This window comes from Vicugna pacos, chromosome 2 (genome assembly GCF_048564905.1).
Source record: "Vicugna pacos chromosome 2, VicPac4, whole genome shotgun sequence".
NCBI lineage: Eukaryota > Metazoa > Chordata > Mammalia > Artiodactyla > Camelidae > Vicugna > Vicugna pacos.
The window spans coordinates 116,979,625-117,000,241 of record NC_132988.1 but is presented as its reverse complement, the minus strand read 5'-3'; the positions used below and the strand labels follow the sequence as shown (position 1 = coordinate 117,000,241).

The 20,617-nt window shown below is 51.9% G+C and overlaps 1 protein-coding gene across 9 annotated transcripts in view; it reads left to right on the top strand.

Moving 5' to 3' along the window:
* The window catches only part of EVC2 (EvC ciliary complex subunit 2), a 120,110-nt gene that overhangs the window by 73,048 nt on the left and 26,445 nt on the right, over positions 1–20,617 (top strand). For all 9 annotated transcript variants that reach the window (XR_012062804.1, XM_072946390.1, XM_072946419.1 and 6 more), the window contains 3 exons: positions 1,137–1,591; positions 6,982–7,186; positions 8,451–8,573. Coding sequence is in view for 8 of the 9 variants with exons in the window: in XM_072946390.1 (XP_072802491.1) it covers positions 1,137–1,591; positions 6,982–7,186; positions 8,451–8,573 (783 nt within the window). In the remaining variant the exon portion in view is untranslated. The remainder of the gene's footprint in view (positions 1–1,136; positions 1,592–6,981; positions 7,187–8,450; positions 8,574–20,617) is intronic.

Here is a 20,617-nt window from a genome sequence, read left to right as displayed (position 1 = left end):
CTAGAAAGCCATGATTCTCACCTTGACCCTTGACCTCCACCCCATCTCAGCATCACCTTGTCCACATCCACTAGCTAAAGGATCAGGACAGCAGGGCCCCAGGACCACTTTTCTCTGACGGTCTGGCCTGGTTCAAGGTTAGGTCTGGAAGGATGGATGCACTGCAGAGATTCTGGCAGTCCTCCGTAAATACTGTTTTTGCAGGCGGCTTTGTTAAATCCTGTGAAGGGCACAGAGTTTGGGAGTCCCTGCACGATCAGTGGTCTGTGTTGTAGCCCCAGCACTGAGGATACATAGTAGCTCAATGAGCATTTGTAGAATGAAGGAGGTGACACTCTCTGCTCACTCGGACCCATGAACAAAAGGTAGACCATCCCGTGTTCTCAGAAAGTGGAACCGGACCTTTTGCAGGTGCATCCTTATAAATAACAACAGAGTGGACATCTTTGTGCAGGTCAGCTTTTTCCTATCATAGGGCCTCCACACTTACTGCGTTTTCTCCCAAGAAAAGCCTCCCTCCCACCACCTGTCTTATCCTGATCGAGATATGACCTCATCCCTCAGGTCTCGCTTGGATCTTTTCCCTTAAAAGCCCTGTGACCTCCTCATTTAAATGGTCTCTCAGGGATCTCAGAGGTTTCCCCCTTACAATATCTCAGTTTCCATTTCCCATGTATCTGGGACGTGGTCATAATACTGGCAGACATTTGTTGATGGGAACCCTGCACCAGGCCCTTCTCTAAGAGCTAGATGTGTGTTAAGCAACTCATTAAGTCCTCACAACTGCTCTATGAAGTAGATCCTGTTATCATGCCCATTTTACAGATTAGGAAGTAGAGGCACAGAGAGGACAAGACACTTGTTTGGCGCTGCTCAGTGCGCAAGGGAAGGAGCCAGGATCAGAACCCAGCTGGTCTGCCTCTCGGGCTTTGCTGCCTTAGTAAATCCATGTTCAATAAACGCTGAACAAATGAAGTTCCCACTACCTACTGTCATTTTCTAACTGCAAGAGCACTGGGGAGAAGACTACCCACATGCTGTGGCTCCCGCAACCAGTTCCCAAAGTGTTTTCCCAAAGAAAGGACACACCGAGTCCTGTGCCCCTTTTTAACTTTCCCTTCTGGGATTCCCGCCAGCACCGGGAGCAGCGGAAGGAGCAGCTGTCCGTCGGCGAAGCCGTCGGCGCGGCCGAGGATGCCGGCCGGTACCTGGGCCGGTGGCGGAGCCTGGTGGCCGAGCACAGCGCCGCCCTGGAGGAGCTGCAGGAGCGCCTGGACCAGGCGGCCCTGGACGAGCTCAGGGCCCTGAGCCTCTCGCTGTCCGAGAGGGCCACGGAGGAGCTGCGGCGCCTGCAGACCTCAGCCGTGACCCAGGAGCTGCTCAAGCGCGGCGTGCCCTGGCTCTTCCTGCAGCAGATCCTGGAGGAGCACGGCAGGGACCTGGCCGCCCGGGCCGAGCAGCTGGAGGGCGAGGAGCGGGACCGGGGCCAGGAGGGCGTCCAGGGCGTGAGGCAGAGACTGAAGGACGACGCTCTGGAGGCCGCCACGGAGGAGCAGGCGGAGCTGAGACACTGGGAGCGCTTGGTCTTTAGGTGAGTTGGGATGTCTGTGTGACTTCATCGCTCCCCTTCACCCAGGTTGGGGCGGGATTCTGCCCCCTGCTTATGCGGGTGGCCGACCTCGTGCCACCCGACGCTGGACAGGTGAGCCTGACAGCAGTTCATTACTCACTGATGCTCACAGCCCCGGGGAGAGGGACCTGGCATGCCCCCCAGGGCCACCCCGGGGGCTGCAAACAACCAGGGCCTGTGGGAGGCAGGCTGTGTAGTAACAAGAGGGTGAGGTGCCCGGTTCCCATGGGAGGATGCAGTGGGCTTGTTTGAAGAACTGCACAGGCTGGCAGGGAGCTGAAACCCACTGCTCTTGGGGAAGCAGGGTGGCGCCTGGTCCCCTTGATGGGAAGTGTTCCTTGATGAGGAGCCCTCGTCTCTGGGAGCAGGGTGGGGAGGGGATCTTGTGATCAGGCCCTCCCCGTGTCAGCAGGCGTCAGGGAGCTCGTGATGGTGGCCTTACCCCACACTGCACCCTCTCTTCACCTGGCCCCTTCACTCATTGAACTCAAGAACCATGGAAAGACACCCACTTATAAACAGGATGTTGTAGGCAACAGCCAGCCAACATTCTTGCTCTAATAACTAGAAAAACATGGAGAATGTTTTTAAAGACACTGGAGAGCCGTGGAAGCGATGAGGACAAGTTGAAATCAAATTCCGGAGGGACCAATGTTTGAAGGTCCTTTACTCCCTGCAGATTTGCCTGCTGTTGGTGCAGACTGAGATCAGTGTGGCCCAAAATTGGCCTTTAGTTGTGTGATAGAGACCAGCAAAGCTTTGGCAGCCATTTGGGGCTGGCACATCTGATTGGAAATAGGAGGAACCTCAAACGTGGCCCTTATGGGGCTACAGAGAGGGATGGAATGTGGGCAGTGTAGACCGAAACACCTGGGTTTAAATCCCAGCATCACCACCAAGTGTCTGAGTGTAGGCAAGTTAGTCTCTCTGGGCCTCATGTTTCCTGTCTATAAAACACGATGCCAGTACTAAGTCATTTAGGGTGCTTCAGCCACACATGATACTATCGGGTTGTTAGAAGGTGAAGAAAACATTTTATAAGAAGTCAGGAGGTCCATTTACAGTTTTGATTCCATGACTCAATGATACTACCAAGGATCCAGCTCTCAACATCTTTTTGCTCCACTGTACTCAGTGGGCTGCCTTGGTCTTTAGGCTCATCCCCTCAGGGTTTCAGGATGGCTGCTGCAGCTCCAGATGTCACACCCATCATCTCTTTTTAACATCTGAGGTGTTAATCCTTCCGATCCCACTGGGCAGGACTGTGTCCATCACAAGCCCATACCTAAACCGTTCACCAGCAAGGAGAGTAAAATGGCCGTGATTGTCTTAACCCAGGGGGCACTTCTGTAAAGTGCCAGGTGGTAAATACTGGAGGCTCTGAGGGCTGCATGGCTTCCGTTGCTACTATTCGGCTTTGCTGTTGCAGCAGGAAAGCAGCCACAGACAGTCACAGATGAGCATCACTTTGTTCCAATAAATCTTTATTGACAAAAACAGGCAGCAGGGCCAGACTTGGTCTACAGGTCACAGATTGCTAGCTTCTGCCTCAGACCAATCAGGATTCCCTCTGTGGGTCTGCGATAGGTGTTTCTATCCCCGCCGTTGTTGGAGGGCAACCCCTCTAAACAGAAGCTGAGCTGGCAAGGGGTGAGGCAGTGCCTCTAGGTTAGGGCATCACCCATGTCTAGCAAAACGCCAGCGTCACAGCATTGATGAGGAACTGCGTATTTAAATCTTCTAACATAACCCTTGGTCTGCAATAAGGGGGTGATAGGTGGTAGCTGCCATCGTCACCGCCATCATTCTTGTGCTGAAAGAACTCAGAGTATCAGGAGGAAAACAGACCCAGAAATAGATGATTGTGAGAAGCGAAGCACAAGCGATTAGCCAGGTAACTGCGTGGAGGACCAGGATCCTTGCTAAGCTCTGCAGGAGGTGCGTTTTGGATGCCAGCCACTGACCTGGCACTGGGAGCCAGAGATGAGAGGACTCTGCCCACCGGTGCTTTGCTGAGGGGTGGCAAGACTAGACGGTGGGGCAGCTTGAAGGTCCTTGCCTGGGTGGGACACTGGGAGACCAGTCTCATCGGAAAAAGAACAAAATTTAAAAACCCCACCAACAGCTGCATGGTGGAGAGGAACACCACCTACCTTGTCTGTTTATTCTGAGTAGTAGAAACTGTTTGCATTTAAGGACATAATTGTGCCCATTTGGCAGTAACCTCAAGCCTCTCTTCCCTTTAACCAGCAAACCTGCCAATCAATCTCCCTTAAAGATGCTATCCTGTCAACAAACAAACGAACCCAGAAAACCTTATTCAAGCAAAGCAACAAAACCAAAGCCCTTGTACTCTTCTTTCCTTGGTATGGACACTTCACAGTTTCATTTGGATCTTGTTCACAGTTTAAATTCTGAATCTGTAGCCTTTTTATTGGAAATGGTTGCACCGACATAGGATCGTGAAGGCGATGTTGTGGGTCAGGGGTGGGGCGGAGGGAAGGAGAATGAGTCCTTGTCGGTGTATCTGCTCAGTCTCTCTGTCCCCATCCTGTCTTGACCCCGCATCCTGCTGGCTGGACATCGGTGGTCCTCTCAATCTGAACACTGTCAGAGACACCAGACATCATTCTGCCCATCCTTTCTTGGTGGCAGTTACATCCGGTGGGAACAGGGTCTTCCTGGCCTCAGCAATGCAGCGCCTCCTCCTGCAAATGCTCTTCCCTGGGGACCGACTTTTCTAATGGGAGGGCAAGTCCCAGGTGTTTGCAGAGTGCGAGATTGTCTCAATTTAGACTATAATCTCTCTCCTCTTCCTCATCTCTCTTTTTTATGGTTCTGTTCTTGTTTATTTCCCAAACTCTGTGTTTGTTTCTTTGAGCAAACAAGATGCTGTCTTCTCCATGCCCATGAAAACCAGATCCTTAACTGCCACTTCTTATTGCCGTGAATTGTTCTCAGCAGTAATTACTCAGCTCAACCTCTGTTCCAACAAAGTGTCTTTACTCACTCCAGCCGGCTTTGGACTCTTCCAAATGAATTTGACCTGACGTTTCCATTCCCAGGTGGCCATCTTCTTCCCCTCCATTTGGTTCCATTTTGCAGGGAGTTTTACTAAAGCCAACCCAGATTTAGTGGCCAGAGAGGAAAAGAGAAATCTCAGTTTGCTATCAGAAAACTTGATTTTCCGAACGGTTATAGAGGGTCAATTAACAATACACAAGACGTGAGTCTGCTGATGCACGTTGCTTATTTAAGACTCAAAAAGGTTGCAGCCTGTATTTTGACGCATTAGGTAGAAATGACTTTGCACAGTCGTTTTTGAGACATATTTTTATAAGCTTCCTGATTGCAAGCAAGATGGAGTTGCTGTAAACCTGGTCCCAGAAAGTAAGAATTAATAAGGATGTGTATTTTGTCAGGGAAAGTGTGTCTTTGAGACTTCTTCCCTAAACTCCTGCCTGGGTTTTAAATTCCTTCCGGGCAGAGACCCTGTGTCCTGTATTTCTACGTCATCTTGAACCTCCTGTGTTATCCCGTATCGCCTACCTAGTAGAGGGTGAAGACCAGACCACCCGGGGTCTACCCGATTTGAAGATGGGCAAGAGCAAAGGCTGAGGTTCATTTTGGAGTTGCTCTCACCCCAGATTCCACTTAAACGTGGGGCAGAGGTTCTCCGCCAGAGAAGGCACAGAAGAGCAGCTGCAGCTTCCTGAAGCTGTTTCAGGACAGCCATGACCACTTTACTGTCCTTGCTGGAGGACGGTTTAGGCCTCCACTTGTGATGACGCATAGTCCTGCCGGACAGGATTGGAAGGATCAAAGCCTCAGGAAAACTGATGGGTCCCATGGAACCCAAGACGTAGGCCAGGGGCCTTCAGACCGCTTCTGGCTGGGGGCCCGCTTCTGCGCTGATGGTCTTACTCTGTTTCCATGAAACTTCCTAGCTGAGCCGCAGTCCCACCCACTCACACTGAGATCCGGGCCTGGTGGGCCTGGCCCTGGCCCTCCCACAACAGTGTCCTGCAGCTGTTTCTGAATTGTAAAGCATCCACAAAGCGTATTTTATGCAGCCAGAGCTGATGGAACATTACTGGAATAACCAAATGGATCTGTGCTTGTCTCCAGAGGACATGCTGGTGATCAGAGAACAGACACACGTGGCCCCAAGCAGGAAGGAAGGCAAAGGCCTCCCCCTGAATCGCTGGCTCCTGGGTCGGGGAGGATGTTCTGTCCAGAAGTCCCAGCAGGCTTCCTCTTACGTGTCCTTGGCCGGAACTGGGTCCCGAGAGGCGGGAAAGTGAGCCTGCGGCCAGTCTCCCCAAAGAGGGGCTGTGGGCCCTGCCTCGGAGAAAGAGGGGAGTGTCCGTCAACGTCCTCATCTGTGACTTGGCAGGATCAGCGACGATGCAGCTGAATGCATTGGCTTCCTGGGGCTACCTAACTGGGGGCGTCAAAGCACGGGAAGGTCTTCTCTCCTGCTCTGGGGGCCGGAAGTCTAAATCGAGCTGTTGGCGGGGACGCACTCTGTCCAAAGGCTCCAGGAGAGAATCTGTCCCCCGCCTTTCTCACCCTTCTGGTGTTGCCGCAGCCCTTGGCATTTGCTGGCTTGTAGGCTCGTCAGTGTCACAGGGCCTTCTGCCCGTGTGCGTCTGTCTTGTCTTCTTTTAAGGACACCAGTCATACTGGGTTGAGGCCCACCCTCCAGTATGACCCCGTCTCAACTTCCTTCTTATTGCCTCTGCAGAGACCATATTTCCAAAGACGATCACATCACAGGTCCCGGGGGTTCGGACTTGAACACACTTTTTTGGGGTGACACAGGCAACCCTTAACAGTCACTCACTCAGCCTGGTTTCCAGCACAGAACAGGTTTTCCCGAAATGAGAGCTGCTAGTCGTTGTCCTTTAAAGGCCCAGCATGAGGTCCCCCGGCCCCTGACTTGCTGAGAGGGGCCCCTCTCGTCCAGGCCGCTGGTCCCCCTGACAGTCTGCCGCTGACCAGGCTCAGCGCACAGTCTTGTTTCTATGTCTCTTCTAAAGGGAGACCAGGTTGTCTTCGGGCCATGAGCGCTGGGAGCATGGTTGCCTCCTCACAGACTTGCGCACAGACTCGTCTCATTCAACTGGATTCTCAGCTCCCAGATGACGTTTGTGTCCAATGCAGCAGACATCAGGGGCTCAGATACACTGGTGGAACGAATGCCTGATTAAGGAGAGGCTGGGTTTTTTCCAGAAGTGGATGTAACTAATGGAGCTTGAGCTCTGAATTATCGCTCCCCGACCTGGAGCACCCCCCACCCCCCACTCTTCTCTCTCCACGAAACCACATCAACATTCTTGCTTCACCAGGAAGCTCTGCTCCTCCCCCTTCTCCCTGTCTGAAGAGGAGCTGCTCCACATGAGGCAGGACGCTCACGGCTGCTTCGCTCAGATGGACAGGACCCTGGCCCTCCCCAGAATCCGGGCCCGAGTCCTGCTGCAGCGATTCCAGACTGCGTGGCGAGAAGCAGAGTCCTCGAAGCTGGACCAGGCCCTGGCCGCCCCTGAGCTGCAGGTAGGATGGGTGACTCGGGGCCTCGTGGTTCAGCGGCAGGGCCTTGCAGCTGCTGAGGCTGCAGGACCGTCCCCGCCCTCGGCTTCCCTCAGCTCAGCCTCTCCTGCCCTCTCCTCCTCAGCTGTGTTGGCCTCGGCTGCTCCTGGGACCACCGAGCTCATGGTGACCTTCAGTCGTGTAGTGGGCACACGGGGCCTGGGCTATGCACTGTCCACCAGCAGCCGCGAGTCTCAGCCCCTCGTGGCTCACAGCCCCGCCCCTTTCCTGGGTGTGACCCTGGGAGGTGGGAGCCATCTGGCCTGGGAGGTAGCTCTCCCTCCTGCTCCCTCCCTCTGCCATAGCCAGTGAGCCGCTCAGGGTGCAGAAGGCTGGCCCCTCTGTAAGTGGCGTCAGGAAGATGCTCACCTCAGCTCAGGTGGGTCAGGGAAAGGGTGTGAGGGAAGCCATTCTAGGTTAGGGTAATAGTTGCAAAAATTGTGCAGTTACAGTGGCACCTGCTACCTACATTCATTCCTTCAGCAAATCACAGTTTACTGAGCACCCACGACCTCTTCTGAGGCCCCCTCACCCTTGCTCCGGGCTTCAGGTCTTCAGGGTCTGGCACCCTCTGTGCCCAGGAATTCACACTCTTGGCACCTCGTCACGTGGGGCTCAGCGGCGGGGTCACTCCGTCCCATTTGTGAAGAAGCAGGTACGTGTGCAGGTGGAGCACACTGTCACTCCGGGGGCTGGGCTGTGTTAAGCCCTCCGCGCCTGGTGCCTCCTAGGATGGACGCGTGTGATCGTCCCTGCAGGTTGTTTCCCCGTCCACCCAAAGTAAGGCAGTGCCCTTGTCTTCCGTGGGCTCGCCGACCCTCTGAAATCAGCTTCCTCAGTTACTTGTTCTCATTCTGCGATTGTTTCCTCTGCTGTTTTGTAAGCTTCACAAGGGCGGGGACCTCTTCCATCCTGTGTCCTGCTCGGAGAGGCTGATGGGTAGAGGCGCCCCTGCTGGGGAGGGGGTGGACGCACGGTGGGTCCGCTGCTGTCTGACTGCAGAGCCCTGGCTCTGCCCGCGAGCGGGCCTCGCCTCCCCCTGCGGCACGGGCCCGAGGGCCCCCGAACAGAGCTCGTGCCAGGCGGGCGTGCGTCTTCCCGCCCCTCTCCAGCTAAGGCGGCTGAGCTGGGCCGAGACCCGCAGGAGCTCCTCTGGGCGCGGAGAGACAGGGGGCTGCACGAACCTGCTGGTCGGCACTCTCCTGCCAATGTCTTCTGCCCCCTCCAGCTGCAGTCCAAGGCCAGAAAGCCGCGCTGCAAGAGCAAAAGCAAGATAGACCTTCTGAAGAAGTGCATTGAAGATAAAATTCGGCTCTTTGAGCAGCAGGCCCCCGAAGACCTGGCTGAAAAGGTCAGTGCTGCCGCCTCACCTGTCACACCTCCTGGCACGCGGCAGGTCTGGCGGCTGCCCCGCATGAGGGCGCACAGAGCCCGGGGTTCCACGGGGACGCAGCCACAGGGTGGGCGGGGCGGCCACCTCCAACACGCTGCTGGGTGGCCCACGGTCAGACCCAAGGGGATGTTGTCGGAGGAGGACAAGTTGGGATTTGGTTTGGCGGAAGGAATGGGTGACCTGAGCTATGGCCAAGGACACAGTGAGGGCTCTGGGGACCCCAGAGAATCTGCAGCCCTGGGAAAAGGCTGCTTTGCTGGGGTGCTGGGTCTCCTGTGGTAGCAGACTCTCAAGTGCCAGGCTGGCAAGATGGGCTGAGTCTCACCACCACCACAGAAGGAGGAGGGATGGGAGGAAGGACCGGGTGAGATGTTTCCAAGATTCCCTGAGCCGGACTCAGCCGCCCACCCTGCCCGGAGCTCTCCTGACACCACGTCCCGGCCACTCTTCTGGCCGGTCTCCTGTTAAATCCATGATGTGTTGTGACTTCACTAAGAAATAGAAACATTCTCTCCCCCGTTGTACAGATGCAGAAACTGAGTCTTAGAGAGGTTTGTGAGTCCAGCCTGGGCTCCCGCAGCTAGGGCGGCGGGCGGATCCCACACTGAAAGCTAAGGCTCTCTCTGTTCTTGGTCTTCAGGGCTGACAGAGCATATTCTCACACGACATGGTTATTTCCCCGAGTTGTGCGATGTGGGACGGACATGCTGAGGCCCCCACCTCTATAAAATGCGGATTGAGACGAGAACCCTTTGGTCCCTGGGTTTTGTGAGGACCTAATGGGTTGGAACGGCCTTTTAACTTGGAGGAGGCTCCAGGGCCCGTTTCCCCCATAGTGGAACAGCTCTGGCTGCTCCCCAATCCAGGCTTCACCGAGAGAGGTGGCCGACAGTCATTTGTCAGCTGTGACCTTTGAATGACAGGCTGTCATCACAAATGGCTATTTCATTGTGGCAAGTGCCAGTAGACTAGGCCCTCTCGAGACAATGGCTTTGATGTTCCTCCCGAAATTGATCGACTGCATCTCTTAGCACCGGAGCCGCAATTGTTCAGAGTCTGTTATCCGCAAGGTAATTGCAGAGCAATGATAGCCCTGGGGGACGCAGGCCAGCAGCTGAGAGTTGTTCAGTGGAGTTTCAGGACTGGGACGCCCCTCCAAGCTCATGCAGCTGTCACGACGGAGCTGGGTCTTGCTGGCCACTGCCCCAGGATCCCTGGGAAAGCCTCAGCCTGGCTGGCAGTGTGCTGTCCCATGGGGCTGAAGAGCCCGCTGGAAGCACCTGCAGGGCGCCCCTTTCTTCACCTCTACCTTTCTTCTGCATTGGATACCAACCCCCCCCAGCTCCAGGCTGATGTGTCTTCTGTCTAGACTCTCCCATCTGGAGGGGTTGGGGTCCCTGAGGTCACGCTGGCGGTGAGAGGCGGAGCTGGGGCTCCACCCAGGCACGTCCGCCTCCATCACCCGTGCGGTTGTCATCGCGGTGCTGGGCGGGGAGATGGCTTCAGCTTCCCAGCATGACTGGTGCTCTTCCCCACGCCCCTCCCTTCCTTCCCTTTGTTTTCTTTTCCTTGCCCTTCTCAGCTTTCCCCTCCCCTCCCTTTCCTTCACTTCCTCCTTTAGGGAGCATTTTCTGGCCTGTTCTCTGCACCAGGCACTGTTCTAGGATCCTGCTCTTGAGACGCTCACTGTTGCAGACCATTGCAGACCAGCAGCCGGTTCTGTGCTTCCACCACTTGGACATTTGCATCCTGCTTTTGCAGAGAATCCTGCAGGCTCAACCTCAGCTCTGACTTGAATGAGTGATGCGTGACTCATTCCGAAAGAGCTGTACGACTGGTTCCGGTAGGAAAGGAGACAGGCAGAGGGATGAAGGTGGGCTTCCCGCCTGCCCCCCTTCTCTGTCCAGCTAGTGGGTCACTGGGGTAAGGGGTCAGCTCCGGCCAGAGGCAGCCGTCCTGCGTGGCTGGGGTGCGCTGTTGCACCCCACAGACGCCCCGCCCTTCTGCTGGGCTCACTGCAAGTGCACAGATGCTCCGTTTTACACCTGGAAGACTGCAGGGCTTGTATGTTTTAGAATAAGTTAATCAAGTTCCAACATGAATTTCTGTTGTGATTGAACTAAAATCACAGGTTAATTTGACAGTTACCTTCCCTCCAAAAAGGTGGAATGTTTCTTATTTTATTTGGATCTTCTTTTAGGACCTTTAGTAGATTTTACATTTGCTTCCATTCAGTAGGGTGAACACACATCTCGATGTGCCTGGGACAGTCCCAGTCTCCCCTGTCATCCTCACGTCCCTTCCCATTAACTCTCCCTTTTACCCTCAACTTGGGTGAGAAATCATTTGGCCACTTTATCCACAAGGGCTGCCTCAGGTCTCGGGGGTTCCTTGTGGTGATTCTCGGTACGTTGTAGGTTCGGTTGCAATTGTGAATGATTGGCCTGTTTTCAATGATATCTTGGGCTTTTTTGATACTGGGATAAAGAAATGTTACTAGTGTTTATGTCTTTCCTTCGTTCTATCTCTGGAGCCAGACCACTGTGTCCAAGCCCCTAGCCCTGCCCTTTCCTAGCTGTGTACCCTGAAAAGTTACTTAACCACTCTGTGCCCTTAAGTACTCATGTTTCCAGTGTGGATACTAGACACACCGACCTCTTAGGATCATTGGGAGAACTTGTCCGTTGATTTTTTGCGTAGTCAGTCATAACGCCTGCGAATAATCCCAGCTTTGTGGCCTCCCTTCCGATCCTCACACTTCATTTCCTTATCACTGTTTCCGTGTCCTTGTCTTCTTAGTCCATCATCGCTCTCACGTGCATTGGTTGGTTTTTCTCTGGACAATGGATCACATTTTCCTGCTGCTTCGCATGCATGGCGATTTTTGATTGTAGATGTTACATGTTGGGTACTGGATTTTGTGTTTTCTTTAATAGTGTTGGAGTTTGGGCATGTGGGTGTGTTATTCGGGATTCATTTTATCCTTCCAAGACTTGCTTTTAAGCTTTGTTGGGCTTGCTCAAGAGCTACTTTAAGTCGAGGGCTAACGTATCCCCACTGCTGAGACGAGACCCTCCTAAGGACTCTGCCCGACGCTTGGTGTTACAGGGTCTTCTCATTCTAGGCAGTGGGAGCGCAAGCTCTTCCCAGCCCTGTGTGAGCTCCAGAAATTGTTCTGCCTGTTATTTCTGGCTCTTTCCCCAGCCTGGCAGAGGTTTTTTTTTTTTTTTCCAAGTATACACAGGACTCAGTCTTGAGGGCACCCTTGCAAATCTCTGGGTATCTCTCTGTGTGTGCAGCTCCCTCCTCTCTGGGACTCTGCCCCACAAATTCTAGACTCAGTGGCCTCCCAACTCTGCTTTAGTTTTCTGAGCCCACTGGGCCCGCTGCCCGCCCCCTGGGTTTCTCCGCACCCTGTCGTGGTCTGGGAACTGCCTCCGGGCTGCGGGCCGGGCGCTGTGGGGTCACCTTGTCCATCTCCTTCCTCTCAAGTACCCCATCCCTGTGCTGCCTGTTGTTCGGTGTCCGGAAACCAATGCATCATATAATTTGTCTAGTTTTCTAGTTGTGGGAAAGTGAATCTGGTTAAAGGGTAAATTTGTTCCCTGTCCCTCTGCCATGGTTGGACATAGCTTTTAACCTTTCCTTTTGTTACCGATTTTTAATTTTAACGGCTCCTAAAAAAAAAAACTTAGCCTTTTGTACCAAGTTCTACGTTTATTCTGTTTCAGTTCGAGAACAAACTACCTACGATGATGATGCTTTGAATTTGCTGAGGCTTCGCTTACGGCTTTATTTGTCCTCAAAAAGGCTGCACGTTTTCTGTTCGGTGCAGGAAAGGGAGCACTTAGGAGGCAGGGGAGGCCCAGGTCTTGCGAAGCCTGGAAGGTTACTCTGAGCTGCTCGGAGCTTTTGAGGCAAAACTGAGAAGATCAGGCGCTTCGTAGAGACTGCTCAGAGGGACACATTCATGAGGAGTTCTGGAAGGCAGTCCCTGTTGTCGGTCCGCCACTCCTGACTGCTGCTCTCATTGGCCCTGGGGTTTGGGGGCCGGGGCTCAGTCTGATCTGTTCTTTTCCTTCTGCTTGTAAGCGTGATGTGGAAGTTAAGGAGGCAGCCTCAGCCCCTGTCGAGAGCCAGACTGATTTCTGTGAACTGAGGGGCCCGCGGCCAGACGCCTCAGCGGGAATGAGGACCCAGTGTGGGCTTGCTAGGCAGTCAGAGGTCGCTGTCCACAGTGGCCGGCCAGGTCCGTGCCACTGCCCCCTCCTGGAGGGGAGCCAAGGAGGGCTGCGTGGAGGTGGGGGTCCGGTTGGTAAAGGGACGTTCAGACGCCCACCTTGACATCTAGGAGACTCTGAAGAGCTTGGGTAGTTCATCGGATCTGCAGGACTGGAAGGCTGCCACTCACAGTGGCCCCCGGCCAAGGGCTTACTTGCTCAATGCCTTGGCCGGGACAGAGAAAGTGTCTTCTTCCTCCCGCCTTGATGGGGAAGCCAGTCCACAGAGCAGAGCAGCTGTGCAGCACAGACCGTGAGGCTCATTTTACTTTCCAGCTATTAGAAATAGATCTGTCTGTCTCTCTGCATTTATCTTCTGTCTGTCTGTCTGTCTGTCTGTCACCTCTCCTTTTTATTTAACACTGAAACCTGAAGGTCTTCCGCATCGGTTCATCAGAGCTCCCTCGCTGCTTTTCCAACAGCACAGCGCTTCACGGTGCACGCGAGCCTTCAGTGATTTAACCAGCCCTCAGTTAATGGACATTTGGGTTCTTTTCGACCGCTCGCTATTCCGGGTGGTCCTGGAACCTATGCGTGCGCCCCACACGCCGCTGTGGGTGGCAGGTAGAGCACCTCTTACTGCTTCCGTTCGCAGGTGTGAATGCTGGCACTCAGAAAGGCTGAGGCTTGTCCAGGACCCTGAGGCTCCTGAGTGGTAGGGCGTAAGGCACAGGTCTCTCGATGCCTGTCCCCGCATCCCATTGGCAGACTTTTGTTTGACGGCAAATGAGGGCAGTATTTCAGTTAACCGTGGGTGTGTTGTCTTGCTGTTTTTGCACAGAGTGTATCTAAACTTCGCATCAGTGCTCCTGAGGGACGTTTAAATAGAGACGGACTTGACGTGACCGTGTCTTCTGCTCACCGGTACTTCTGGTGGTGTTGTCGTGATGTTGCCCTCCGTCTGGGCGGCATGTCGACCGCATGTCCACTCACCCATCCACTCTCCATTCAGTGTTCCCAGGTCTCGCGATCTGCCGTGTTTGCACACCTCATTAGCAATCCTTCCCCAGAAGCAGAACCCCTGCACTGCGATCGACCGTGCCTTCAGTTGTGTTGCCTCGGCGGTTAGGCAGGGGCGGCTGGCACTTCTGTCGGAAACAGCCCACCCCTGTCATTTCAGAAGAGACTAGAGTTTAAGAATGCAAATCATGGGCTCATTTTCAGGTGACCTGACAAGAGAGAAAGCCGATGGTACAGATCCTTATAAAACTTAGGAAAGAAGGTACATGGACAGGGAGTGCATTTTAGGAACAGGTGGGAAAATCCATCCATCCACCTACAAAGACTGGGAAAGCCTCCAGATGGTCCTCTTCCTGTCTGCTTGCGCCCCGGTTTCATCCCTCAAGGCCGACCTGTCAAGGCCATCTCCCTGAAGCCCCGTTCGAAGGGAAGTTTCGCAGCTTCCTAAAACCACAGGCCTGAACAACTCAATAACCATCTTGTTAGTTTTCTACTCTTTGAAATCTTTTTCTACATTGTGGATTTTTTAAAATAATTACAAATGAAGAAACTTTTTAAAGGAAGAAACAAAGCTCCCCATATTGTAAACTGTTACTTTTATCTCTCTCCTGATCCCAAAGGCAACTCTATTTAACTGATGATAATAATCATAATAAAAATAATAGTGGTAATAGCATGATGCCACTATTTATTGGGGGCTCATTAGATACCAGATGCTATGCTATGCGTTGTCTCCTGTCATTTTATTGTTTGCTTTTCTCACACAAAACTGAGACTCAGAGAGCTTAAGACACTTCTCTAGGTCACACAGCTGATGCAGGAGAACAGATGTGGGGCGTGAGGAGGGCCGTGTCCCAGGCTTCGACTGAGCCCTGGAACGTGTCCCGCCAAGTGTGGGTCCTTGGCTTCGCACAGGGAAGAATTAAAGAGCGAGTCACAGTTGAGTGAAGGTAGATTTATTCAGAGAGGTAACATTGAAAGGCAAGAGAAAGGCCACGAGGTGTGGGGGTTGGGTGCTCAGATTAAAAGTAGGTACACACTCCATAGACAGAGTGCAGGCCGTCTCCAAAGAGGGAGAGAGAGGGGCGGCCACGAGGCATCCTGTTGCTGGTTTTTATGGGCTTGGTGGCTTCATATGCTAATAAGTGGAAGGACCAGTCTAAGAGGAAGGGGCTGGGATTCCCAGGAAGTTGGCCATTTCCCACCCTGTGACCTCCTGTGGCTAGCCCTGGGACTGCCATGGCTCCTGTGGGCGTGTTATTCACCATGTTAATGTATTACAATGGGCATAGAATGAAGCTCAAGATCTGCTAGAAGTTCAATCTCCCATCATCCTGAGCCTCAAGGCCTCCTGGGGGCTGAATCTTCCACCATTTTGATGTTAATTGCTGTGGCCGTCCTTGAATGGCTGTGCCCTGCCCCCTTCCCTCCCGGCTCACAGCTAGTTAAATGGTAAACATGTGGATGAGAGATAACAGATCTGCCATAAACAAAACAGACAAAACTATGCTGACTCTTAATTTGTTTGAGATTTTTGCACTTTTGTTACGGAAACGACAGGCCAGTCAAGAAACAAGCACCACTCGGAGGGTTGGAGTACTCAGATGTATTACGCCGGCGGGCTCAGAGGGGCTTCTGCTCCGAAGCTCTGAGCACCTCCAAGATGTGCGCATGAGGTTTTATAGGGTAAAGTACAAGCTTGGGGTATTCGGCCAATAGGCATGGAACAGCTTTAGCAGCATCATTATCACAAAAGTGAAGGCAAGGAGGCAGCAAACCAACATTCCAAAGCCAGATACGTATCTTTGAAAACCCAGCTGGCTAGTAAAAAACAGGAAGAGCAAACCAACACTAATTAACCTAGATTTACAAGTTAGTCCAGCAGAACTCAGATCAGTATTCCAATGCTTAGATTTGTGAGTTATCTTGTTAGACCAGCCCGGCTTTTCCTTCACACTTTGATTAAATAGATGATGGGGTGGGTGGCAGTGTCTTTCCAGGCACAGAATTCAGTTTTTCTATCTTAAATTTAAGCAGTAATGACGTTTCTTTAGCAGGGTGCTATTTCATTCAGCAAATACTAACCCAGCTCACCTTTACTGAGTCCACCCCCCTCCTGGTGCAGGGTGGAGGAGAGGGTCTTAAATTTTGAACCCGTCCAGCAAAGCTTGGTTTAAGCTGACCTGCCTTTTGGGAGGGCCAGCCACATGAATACAGCTGGCTGCTTATATTTAAAGAGCGTTTCATCAGCATCTCCTTCCAGCGTTTGGACGAGCGATTCCTGATGTGACTCCTCTCTGCTCATGGGTGACATCCTGGCCTCTCTTCCTTCCTTGCCCACTTCTCCCCAGGGAGGGGGGTATCTGACTGGTGGGGGTAAAGAAGGAACTGGGCGTGCTCAGTGCGGCTCCCGCCTCTCTTTGGAAGCCAGCTTGCCTGCAGGAGGCCCCATTCTCTGCCCAGGATGTGGTGAACCTGCGGGAGGCCTGCTGTTTGGGGAGATGTCTGTTCATTTGCAGACACATCCGAGCCACGTGCTCCAACCTAGTTTTCATCGACTTTAAAGCTGACGTTTGCCATCTGTCTGGCTCACCCACGTATCCAGTTGTATTTGCTTCTAAACTGACACAAGGAGGAGAGGTCTGACGTCTTGAACTTGGAAACCCGGTAACTCTTTGCTGGTGGTCAGGTTGATTTTATGTTTAAAGGACATCACGTTGCACATAAGAAACTAGGCCTTCGAAAGGCACAGTCTGTCAGGGAAACTAGTAAGGAAGTTGAACTTCACATTTAAAATAAGAGTATTTACCGGCATATCGTTTTGCAGATGAATTTTTATTACTTCAGGTAGCTTGAATATTTAACTAAGCCTGTCATTAATACCGCATAGAAATGCAAAGCTGTATCTTCTCCCGGGGACGGAAGCCCTCTTCAGCCTCACGTTTTTATGGTGCGAGAATTAACAAACTAAGCTGCCGAAGGAGAAAGCGATGCTGGAGACTCTTTTCTTCACTTCACTGTCGGGGTGGTTGTTGCGCCTACAGAAGGCTTCACACTTACCCGCGTTGTAGGAATGACGTTGCAGAAATGAAAGGAGCTGCGCCTGGTGGCCACCTCCCCCTGCCCTGCACCTCCGCAGGGGACTAGGCCTTACGGGAAGTTTGAGCCACTACCTGTCCAAGGGTGGGGAAGATTGTGACCACGTGGAGGTAACGTGAAAATCTGAGCTCGTGGCAGGTGTGGAATGAGGGGACTTGGCTTCCTTTTCTCATTCACCTGCCCAGCACCCGTGATTTCCTCTTAGGAACTTTAATAACATGCCGTAGCCCTTTCTGCGCCCTCCAGAGAAAGGCTGCCTACTTTCACCTGGCAGTGAGGACCTCTGTGATGTGGTTTCTGTCTGACCTCCATGGCCTTGCCTTCCATTCTTCAGCTTTGGTCTAATTCACTCTCTCACTAACCCCATAGGGACCCCATGCCCTCCTGCCTTTGGTTGTGCTGTTCCCTCTGCCTGAACCCCTGGATCCTTCAATACTCTGTGCAAATGCCAATGTCTTCACAACCGTCCCTTACCCCTCTCCCTGCTCCATCCTATAAAATATCATAGCACTATATATGGACCTCCTTTATGGCACTGACCATACTCTACCTTTAATAATGAAATTAATACCAACAATAACTGCACTTAGCCATTATGCAGCACTCCAGTGTGGTGGGCACTGGCTTAGGCAATTAAAAGAGGTAGATTATTAAGTAATCAAAATAACCCTACTGGGAACTTTTCTTTTGCTTCTGGCCAAGATGGAATTAAAGGGTCAAATTACCCCCTCACATAAAACAAAACAAAGAAAAAAACAAAAAAACAATGAACAAAGTGTATAAAACAATGGTTTTTAAAATATTGGACAACAGTGAAAAGTCCCCTGAGAAACAGGGACTGGATGACGTGCGCCTGTGAGTGTCCAGGCCTGAGAGAGTAACAGGCTGTCCTGGCCGTGTCCCCGCGCTGCCAGAGGGTGGGTTCTTGTCGCCTGCGGGGAGGACTTCAAGAGCGAGGCCTCGTGAAGGGACAGTAAGGTTATTCAGGGAGACGCACACTCTGTTGACAGAGTGCGGGCCGCCTTGGAAGGCCCGAGAGAGCCACCGCAAGGTGCGGGGTCAGTTCCTATGGGCTTGGTCATTTCACACGCTGATGAGTAGGAGGGTTATTCCGGCTACTCTGGGGAAGGGGCGGGGATGTCCAGGAACTGGGCTTCGCCCACTTTTTGGCCTTTTATGATCATGGCAGCTGTGGGTGCACCGTGAGGCTCCAGGTCTACTAGAAGTCGAATCTTCTGCCGTCTTGGTTCTAACCAGTGCGTCCTGTCTTCAGTCGCTGTGTCATTCTTTCAGTGGTTGTGCCCTGCCCTCTTCCCTCCTGTATCATCAGGGAAGGGAGCCAGGCAGGACCTGGCTGACTCTTCAGTGAAGAAGACAAAGCTTGGGATTCAGGGAAGGCAAGTTGCTAGATTTCACAGGACAGAGGACTGGAAAAGAAAGAGCCGCACCGAGAGGCAACTCGAGCTATCCACTGGGTCCTCCGAGCTCTCAGCTGAGAACTGCTCTGCCCACGTTGGGGAGACTACCCAAAGCCAGGAAAGGGACCGCCCTGAGGTTTAGAGGGAAGAGTTCCCAGTACTCACACAGGGCTGGGAACAGTAAGGGTTCCCTCCACCCAGGCTAGAAACCCTCGTAATTCATGAAGCATCTGATACAGTCCTCAAAAAGATCTTTCTTCATTAGCAGGAATTATTGGACCTAAACGTAGTTCTGCTCTGGTCCTACCTAAAAAATTCTTTGAAACGTGACCAGAAAAGAACAAACTTTTCAAGTCACTTACCTGCTTCCCAGAACAAAACTCAAGAATTTTCTGTACCATATAGACAGACAAAAATACCCATGACTGACAAGATAAAATTCATAATCCCTGGCATCCAGTTAAAAATGACCAGGAAGGCAACAAAGCAGGAAAATATAAAACCAATCCAGGAATGGCACAGATGTCAGAATTAGCAGAGAAGAGCATTAGAACAGTCATTATAAACTGTTTCATGTGTTCAAAACATGTTAAGTAGAGGTATGGTAGATAGAAAAGACCAACTCAGACTTACAGAGATGAAAACTATGAATTTTATATATACACACACACACAAACATGAGTGATGTAACATATATATTTCAAATAGGATTAACTGCAGAATAGAGAATGCAGAAAAAAAAAACCAGTAGCTGTTGGCTTGAAGACATAGCAATATATACACTACCTACAATGAAAACAAAAAAAATGAGCAGAGCATCAGTGTGCTGTGGGACAACTTCAAGTCACCTGTATACAGCGGAAACTGGATTTGAAGGAGAGGAAAGAGAAGACAGAAAAACATGAGAAGAAATAATGGCTGAAACATTTCCCAAATTTGATGAGAGCTATAAACCCACAGATGCAAGAAGCTAAGCACATCCCAAACGTAGGCAACATGAAGAAAGTTACACCAAGATACATGGTGAGCAAGCTAGTAAGTGACCGAGCTGAATTCACAGCCCAGCGTCTGGCCCTGGAGCCCACGCCCGGCAGCCTGGTGCCTTCCTCCTTCCCCAGTCCTGAGCTCCTTCAGGGTCAGACCCACGTCTGGTTCATCGTTGCCGCCTCTCTGCCCTCTCCCCATCCCCTGGGTGCATCACACACTCCTTTATATTAGACATATTTGGTGCTCATTAAATTTTTTTTGGATTAATAAACAAAGGTGTAAGTATATTTTCTGTTTGCAAACTTACTGTGAAAAAAATGACTGTGGGAAAAGGGAGTTTGCTGGAAGACTGTCAGCATCTGTAAAGCCCTTTAGAGACAGCTTCCAAGCGTCCCCATTTAGAAGTCATCAGACACACTGTTGCGTCTCCTTCTCATTGGGCATTGCCCAGTCTTGCAAGGACCTTGGAGCACCGGTATGAGCTGCGCAAACTTCTTCCTACAGGCTGAGTACGGCTGTGGACCTTTGAAGAAAGCCCACCATGAAGGCACAGGCCAGTGATCTGCAGTTACCATGGAAACTAATCATTGGCTGTCATCTGGATCTCCAAACTAGGGAACGATCGGGGTCTAGTAGCATCCTTTTGAGAACAAGACTTCATGTTCCCTTTCAAGCCAGGAAGTGAACCTCTTTCTTCCAGAGGCGCTGTTTTCATGCTGTGATTCTGTGCATCGTTGTCTCTGAGCCCTGATGGGGGTGGGCTGTTCTGTGAACCAAATATGCCCACAGCGTGTCTTGGAAGAACTGGCCTCATTTGTAGTCCTTCCTCATTCTCCAAGGTTTGTGGCAAGCACCACCTCTCCATGAAGCTTTTGAAAGTCCCCAGCAGAATTTTCTTCCCCAGCCAATGACACCCAAAGTGGGCTTTTTGCTTCTTTGGGGCTCTCTTTTGCTTCCCGCTGCGTCCGAGTTTTTCCTCAAAGACAGATCAGAGAGGTGAAGTCTGAGCTTTTCAAACTGGGACTTGCATTCCCCTGAAGTTCACATGATGGGTGCAGGGAAGTGGTGCAGCTGTGGGAGAGCTCGGGCCACCGTCTCCTACCAGCCTGTGCTTCATGTCAGTATCTCTCCCTGTGCCAGCTACACTAAAACCTCTGAATATAAACATGGATATTAAAAATAGGTTATGTGGCAGGACACAAAATTCCACAAATTTTTTTTTCAATTTTTAAAAATTATGGTAAAAGATACATAACAT